This window comes from Rousettus aegyptiacus, unplaced genomic scaffold, assembly GCF_014176215.1.
Source record: "Rousettus aegyptiacus isolate mRouAeg1 unplaced genomic scaffold, mRouAeg1.p scaffold_m13_p_5, whole genome shotgun sequence".
Lineage (NCBI taxonomy): Eukaryota > Metazoa > Chordata > Mammalia > Chiroptera > Pteropodidae > Rousettus > Rousettus aegyptiacus.
The window spans coordinates 3,261,225-3,269,119 of record NW_023416308.1 but is presented as its reverse complement, the minus strand read 5'-3'; the positions used below and the strand labels follow the sequence as shown (position 1 = coordinate 3,269,119).

The following is a 7,895-nucleotide window of genomic DNA, read 5'->3' as shown; positions in this document are numbered from 1 at the left end:
GAATAAGATTAGAATGAAAATGAGATCACGTGTCTGCCGAAACAACGCTCTTGTAAGGATTTAATTAGAAAACGAGTGGCTTAGGGCACCCATCACCAAATTTAAGAAACAAGAAAGCACGATTGTATAAACGTATTTCAGGTTATGACACAATCAAGTCGGAATCCACTTGAATATCTTGACCTATCAAAAAAAGAAACAGCACAAGCGGAACGCATAATCCTTCCGTTCTACAAATATTTATCGACCGCGCGTTCTTTCCTCTCCCTCCCACGCCCTGGTTTTACAATCCGGGCTTCGGAACCGCGACTCTAACGGCCGGGGTCCTTCCGTACGCTTCGACAATCACCGGGGGACTTGGGAGAAGATGCAAATTTCTAGAGTCTGAGGTCACGGATTCGGGCGGGGCCCAGGAAACCGCAGTCAAACGAGTTCCCACGCGACCCTGAAGTCCAAGTCCCCAGGCTCAGAAGAACCGTTTCGCTGGTGCGTAAGGTGAATTTATTCTATCTACGGGCTAGGAAAATTCTGGGGGAAACGTATCGAACTTCATGGGAACCGGCATACGCACTTCCTGATGACACCATAACATAACCAGATCCGCAAAGTGAGTCTAAGACCAAACTCCCGCCGCGCGGGCCGAGCCCCAGGCCACGAAGGGAAATTCAGCGGCTCCCAACAACTGACCGAACATTCGCCACTCTTTCAACCCAGGGGTTCAATTCGGCATCTTGTCTTCGTAGGGGAAAAAAAAATTAGAAAAGTGAGAATTTCATACTCTTCGAAAACAACACGCCTTTAGTGCTCAATACATGTGGTTATAATTCTTAAGAGCAAAAACGAAAACAGCGCCCGTGACGAATCTGCTCCTTCCAATGCAAAGGTCCGGTCGAGCGGGCAAGGAGACCCTCCCATCGCTCCGAGCCGGGCGCGGCTTCTCGTGCGAAGGGGAGCCCGAGCTTTGCAGAGGTGAGCGGGAGCGGCTTGGCGCGGGCCGGGCCCACCTGGCGAGAAGGACGAAGTTAATTCGACCCGCGCGGTGTGTCCGCTCGTGTGTGGGCCGCCATGTTGAAACCTGGCAAAGCGGGAGACCTTTGGGGTTGTGTTTCGGGGAGCGGAGGCGATAGCTGGGTTAGAAGGACGGCCCCTTCCGCTCCGCGGCCAGCCAGAAAGTGAGGGGCCCGCCGCTAAGGCGAAGGCACTGGCGGGGTTTGGGGGTACAGGCTTTTCCACCCGGACTTCCGCCTTAGCGTCCCCGGCGCCACTGCGCATGCTCGGGAGGTCTCTGTGGGGCCCGCCTTCAGTTTATTTCTCACGGGAATGTTTTGCTCTGCAGACTCAATAAGGAGAGATGTGTTTTGTTTGTCTGCATAATAACTTTCATTCGTATAACAACTCATAATTATAAAGCACTTTCAGAGACACTTTCTTATGTAATCTGGACAAAAATTTAGTGAAGTGGCATTTAGCTACATTTTACAGATGATTTACATTTTGCCCCAAATAGATCTCTAGGTTTTCAACTTTGGTGTCCTGACTCCCAATCCAAGGTTCTTTTTCACTTTCCACACCTTTGTCTTTAATGGTTAATCGCCCCACCCACCTCCAACCCCCAACATCTCTCACATCTCATCCCCCTTTATGAAATAATGATGAGAACCTAAAACTCCAGAGAGATTGTGGTAGGGAATGTCAACGTAATTCTGCAACGGAGGAAATAACACCCAGAAAAGATGACTAAGCCGTAAAGCCGCTGTTCTCTTGATATTTGGTGTTGATTGGTGCATGTAGAATAAGGCAAAAACAAAATCCATGGTTATCCCTTTGTAATTCTCTCCAGATTTTAATGTGAAGAACTTTTAAAACTTTGAACCGGAGCTCTGTGTACAGTAATATTAGTTTCATTTCTTTGTGATCTTTTCTTGTAGAATGGGAAGAAGGTTCTTTCCCACTTAGGGGGTAGGACCTCAGCCTCAAAGAACCAGAATCCTGGTCTCTCTTTTTTCCTGTCCCTATCTCCAAAGGTTTATATTTTATGACAGCCATCTAAGGAAATAGTTAAGATCTCAAGCTCTGGGGTTGGAAAAGCCCTTGGCTCTAACTCCCAGTCTGGGCTACTCGTTAGCTTTGTGATTTGGGGCAAAAGAACCTTTTTGCATCTCACCTTCCACATTTGAAAGGGCAGTAAAGGTTGTACCTGTTTCCTGGTTTTGTTGAGAGGTGAGGAGAGTTAAGTGCTGAGGACAGTGCTGGCATCTTCTGAGTGTTCAATACAAGTTAACTGTAACTATTATGGTCTTTGATTATTTTTTCCTGCAACCCTGTGATGGTGGGAAGTAAGATTAGAATCTAAGAATTTTAGGGTCAGTAGAGTGGGATCGATAATAGAGAATACCAGAGCAGAGATGCAAACGACGTAGTGATTATCTATCCTTTCTTTCACGTGGAGAAATTCCAGCCGTGAGAGAGAAAAGGCACCAAATGCGTTAGAAGCATAGGCCAGACAGGGATGGGGACCGGAATTGTTTCGCTGTGTCCGGTGCTCCTTCCGTAGCTCCAGCTGTCCATCATGCTTTTACCGATGAGGGTTCCAGAGATGTGTCTTCTCCAAAGTTGCTTGTTAACGATGACAAATAGACATGTTCTCCTTTTACAAGTCGGCAGCAGACAGCGTAATGACCTGCCTCTCATTTCTCAATGAAGTGGGCCTTCTTGTCTGATTTAGAGCCCCCAGAAAAGCTCATTGAGTTTTGGCAGCAGTTGGCTCAGTTCCGCAGCATTTATCAGGAAGCGTCCTAGGATCTGGAGATGAAGTGAGGCAGATCGAAGAACGTTGATTGTGCGTTGGGTACAACGTGACCCACGTGACAGAAGAGGTACCCTGAGCCGTGGGAGAGACGAATTTGCTTCACGGGGAAGAGGCTAGAAACGACTCCACAGGTGGAGCGGTGTGAGGCAGAAGGAGGAGAATGTCCCCAGCAGAGGAAATTGCACAGGGGAAGACCCGGAGCTGGGGGACTGTGGCGCGCTCAGGGCGTGAGGAACAATCCTGGGTGGAAAAGGTTTCGTGATGGCATGCGGTAGGAGGCCGAGCGCCAGAGGTCTCGAGTCCACTGACTTTGGAGTTTATTCTTTAGGTGTTTGGCTTTTTCACTGGGAAAAAAAACTCCATTGTACCCCCAGTCACTCCCCTTACATAACCCATAAACTGAAAAACAAAACTAAAAAGATCCTTGAGGGAAATTTGAGAAAGATGGGGGGACATTATAGATGTTATTTTAACAAATATGGAAAGATGCCGTTAGCCGTGAGCATCACTATATGTATTCCAGAGCCCTGGTTTCTCGGTAGCGTGTTTCAGCATTGGCTCTAAAGATGTACAGAATTGGTCACGTGGTTATTAGCAGTGTCCGAAATGTTGGTAGGATTCATATGAATCAGTTATCACGTGCTAGACTTAAACTTAGCCGCCCTCTTTCAAAAAAAAATTACGTGATCAGAATGAATGACAATTGCAGTGTGTCTGCTGGACTAAAATTATCCCTGCACCCAATTCTCATGCTTCAAGGCATAAACGGACAGTCAGCTAGGGAATCGAGAAGGAATCTCATATTATTTTCAAACCACAGAGCCGACTGCTGGGTCGCTGTCATTTTAGCTTTGCTACGTTTACCGACAAATGCAAAACGCTGTGTTCAGAGCACCATCTTCCCTTGTAGTTTTGCTTTTGAAAAAGCCCCACCTTTTCGTGACTCATATGGAAACGGAAACGTTTACAGATGAGCCACGTGGTGCGTGAGCGGGGTCCCAGAGGAGCCGAGTGGCCACATGCTGGTCGTAGTTGCAGCCGGGTGAGGAATTCCTGGCGGGCCATGCCGTTCTGTCGGTATGTTTGAAATTCTTGGCAGAGTTTTTTAGAACACCGTTTTCCGTAGCGGTTCCCAGGCTGGTTTTCCTATGACCATTTTAACATCTCCAAAAGGCGAGCCTGGGTTCGACCCTGGATTTTGATCCATGTCGCCACGTTATAATGTAGTTGGGTGAGTTTCCTACCGTGGCTAAGCTGGAGGATGCTGTCCCCACCGCCTTTCTATCGGGGAAGCCTCTGGGAATCCACTCCCTTCCCTGCCAGAGAGGGCGTGAATGACGGGACCCACTTCCCGGGGCGGTCCTAGGGGTTACGTGAGTAGCGCGTGTAGGTGCGACGTAAACACTTGCTGTGGTCCTTCCTAGAACATGAACGACTGGATGCCCATCGCCAAGGAGTATGACCCGCTTAAAGCTGGCAGCATCGATGGCACCGATGAGGACCCCCACGATCGCGCTGTCTGGAGGGCGATGTTGGCCCGATACGCCCCCAACAAAGGCGTCACGGGAGACCCGCTGCTCACCCTGTTTGTGGCAAGGCTAAACTTGCAGACCAAAGAGGAGAAGTTAAAGGAAGTATTTTCCCGCTACGGGGACATCCGGCGGCTCCGGCTGGTGAGGGACTTGGTCACGGGCTTTTCAAAGGGCTACGCCTTCATCGAGTACAAGGAGGAGCGTTCCCTGCTCAAAGCTTACCGAGACGCAGACGGCCTGGTCATCGACCAGCACGAGATATTTGTGGACTACGAACTGGAAAGGACTCTCAAAGGCTGGATTCCTCGGCGCCTCGGAGGGGGTCTGGGCGGGAAGAAGGAATCGGGGCAGCTGAGGTTTGGGGGGCGGGATCGGCCTTTTCGAAAACCCATTAATTTGCCAGTTGTTAAAAACGACCAGTATAGAGAGGGAAAGAGGGACAAGAGGGAGCGATCGCGATCCCGAGAGAGGCACTGGGAGTCGAGGCCGAGGGAGCGGGATCATGACCGGGGCCGGGAGAAGAGGTGGCAGGAGAGAGAGCCACCCAGGACGTGGCCCGAAAGTGACTGGGAGAGAGAGAGGGACTTCCGAGATGACCGGGGCAAGGGCAGGGAGAAGAGGGACAGAAGTAAGTGAGGTTGCCGCCACCAGAACCGGGCGGAGACGCAGCGTCGGTAGGAGCACAGAGCTCTGTGTCGCTTGTGTACAGAGGACCGGTCCAGTGCTGAATGAAACACACTGATGGTAGTGGGGTTCAGGGTAGTTTTTTTCAACCTGGAACCCGGGTTTCAAGCTGAACACTCTTCTTCACCTTATAGTTCTAAAGACACGTGACTCAATAAGCTTGAGAAACGATTCTTTACTTGCCGGCCTCTGTACGGAGGGCGCCTACGAGGAGCCACCGTTCTCATTCGACTCGGCAGCAGAGAACTTGTTCTGAGAACTCCATTTTCTCCCATCTGTTGGAAATGAGCATTTCGAGGTCCGAGCGGAAAGAGCCGAGGGCTGGCAGTCGTTTGCATCGATCTCTACTCCTGGGAACCCGAATCCGGTCTGAGCAGGTTGTATCCGTTCCATCTCAATGTCCCCAGTGCAAGAGTTTGTGGAATCGAAATAAAGATGGGACGGAAAAGTGAATCCAGGGAGGATGTCCAGAGACCTAACACCGGAGCCAGTCTGGGCAGCGCTCCGGGTCAGCAGCCAGCCGCGCCTGAACGGACAGACGATCGCCCATTCTCGAGCCAAGGGCCAACTGCCTTTCCTTCTGTCTTTTTTTTTTTTTGGGGGGGGGGATGGGAGGCTGGCATTTACAGTGAAAAGCCAGCATTGCGGGGCTATGAGGCGAGGGTCTTCGGCATCCCTCCGAAAAGATGAAGCTCAGAGAGTGAGTGAAATGAAAATGGCAGGAAATCAGCGTGAGGTTTGTACCTGGTTCTGAGGGGTCGATCGGTCTTTTTCCCTGCCGGTCGCCCAGGGGCTGGTGTGTTTGGGAGCTGGGTATATATATAGCCCTTAGCTGCTTCCGGGGGCTTTGAGTAAGTGCCGTACCGTTCACGTGGTATTCAAAACAGTGACACGTAGCATTTTTGTCTCATCGCTGGCTGAACCTTTGAAAGTTCGGGTGCTTAAAACTCAAGATGTTTCGTGTAAAATAAATGCCTGATTTAATATCAAGACTCACACATTCATTACCAGGTTTTCGCCTCAGGAGCATGAATCTCATTTTTATGTAGGGAGCCTGCCATGTCTTAAAATTGCTCTCAGCTGTTAGAACCGTTTTAGAAAAACATGCTCTTTTCTTTGTGAATTTCCAGTGCAGGATTTTACCGTGTCCCGTCTCAGAAAAGAGCCTTGTAGGAATACCTTCCTGATTTCACCCACATTTTATTTAGAGTGCTCCCTTTTATAGCACCAAAAGTGTGCCATGGGCTGGAGTCGGCAGTAATGTTAGCTGAACGAGGCTACTCTGCATCAGGGAAGTGTGTGTCGGGAGACAGCGTCAGAAACAAATCCCGCTGAGCTGCTAGTGGTGACAACCCTGAGCGCCAGCACTTGGACGGATTTAAAAATCATGCGTACTCGGACCCCATCCCCGTTCACGTGGGCTTTGCCTTGTGTGGTCCCCTGGTAACTAAAACAACGGGTAGACGCTCCAAGGTGGGGACTTCAGCGTTAGCCATCAGTGTGACAGGCGTACAGCCCCTGACCCAGCGATTCTGCTTCTGGCTTATTCTGCAGACGGACGCACAGGTGTGGAAGTGTGCAACACTGTTTCAGACAGTAAAGGATCGGCAGGAAGCTATCTGTCCATCCGGGAGCCTGGAAAAACGTGAACAAATTATGCACATGTGTGTTAGACCAGGGTTCCATGCTGGTGACATTCAGGGCTGGATGGTCCTTTGTGGTGGGGCTGTCCTGGGCATCGTAGGACATCTGGCAGCGTCCCTGGAGCCTACTCGCTGGATGGCAGCACTTCCCTCACCCCAGCTGTGACAACCCAAACGTCCCCACACAGTGCCGCATGTCCCCGGGGCAAAATCGCCCCTGGCTGAGACCCACTGTCTGCGTCCTGATCCGGAGTCATGTCCACACCATCTCAGAAAAGAAAGGTACAGAACAGCACATACGTGGTGTGCTGCCGTTTACGTAAAAGCACGGAAACATACGTGGTTGCGTTTCTTTTACGTAATTGCGTGCATGTTTATAAACTGTCAGGAAAGACCTGAACTGCCAATACTGGTTACCCGTGGAAGGCTGGCAGGCAGGGTGACTCAGTGCACATGCTTTTCACCCTCTGAGAATAAACTCCTAATTCTAAGGGCAGTCGAGGTTTGGGAACTACCCCTCGAAATCAGCATCATCCTGTCCGATCATTCTTTTCGGCAATCCGGGAGCAGTCTACGAACTGTAACACCGACCTGCCGGTTTCTTAGGAAACCAGAGCAGAATGTGTAAAGGTGGCCCTGTCGCGAGCTTGAGTGCTGTTAGGAAAGGCCGCCTCTCTCAATCCACGAGCACCCAGCCTGGCGCCCTGGGTGCCCGGTGGGTGGAGAGACAAACCGCCCACCCACCGGTTGCAGACAGGACGTCCGGTTCTCCGTCTGCGTCAGCCAGACGTGGTCCCCAAACCATCTTCACCCTCTGCCCTGGCTCTGGCAAGTCCCCCACGCCCACCCCCTAGGCTCCCACACCCCATTCTCAGCCCTGGGGACATTTGTCTTTGCAGGACACTAAGTATTTGATACAGTGAAGGTGAAATGTTTAACGTCTCGTCCTTAGCCACTCTGTTGGGTCAGGGCTGCAGAACTCACGGCCAGTCCCGAGGCGCGGCTCGACGCCGCTGCGCACGCTAGGCACTGTCGGCTGCAAGGAGCGAGAGAGAAGCGTGGGCCCGGGCAGCGCTGTCTCCGGCTTCGGGGGGCGGGGGGTGTGCCCGCCGTCCGTGTTTTCTGTTGCTTTGTGTCTGAGCTGCTCCAGCACGCCTGGTTACCCCCGAGACCCCGCGCGCGTAAGGGACGCATCCCGTGGAGTGCGCTAGCTCCACGGCGACTTCC

The 7,895-nt window shown here is 51.4% G+C and overlaps 1 protein-coding gene across 2 annotated transcripts; it reads left to right on the top strand.

Annotated features, from left to right (window-relative positions):
• Positions 1 to 345: 345 nt before the first annotated feature.
• On the top strand, positions 346 to 6,015 carry SNRNP35 (small nuclear ribonucleoprotein U11/U12 subunit 35). 2 transcript variants are annotated; one of them, XM_016153737.2, is made up of 2 exons: positions 346 to 486; positions 4,234 to 6,015. In XM_016153737.2, exon 2 carries the CDS (start codon positions 4,237 to 4,239, stop codon positions 4,975 to 4,977), a length of 741 nt encoding a protein of 246 aa, XP_016009223.1. In that variant the 5' UTR covers positions 346 to 486; positions 4,234 to 4,236; the 3' UTR covers positions 4,978 to 6,015. The 2 variants fall into 2 exon arrangements, with proteins under 2 accessions (XP_016009223.1, XP_016009222.1); XM_016153736.2 differs by having other exon boundaries at positions 354 to 969.
• The last annotated feature ends 1,880 nt before the right edge of the window (positions 6,016 to 7,895 follow it).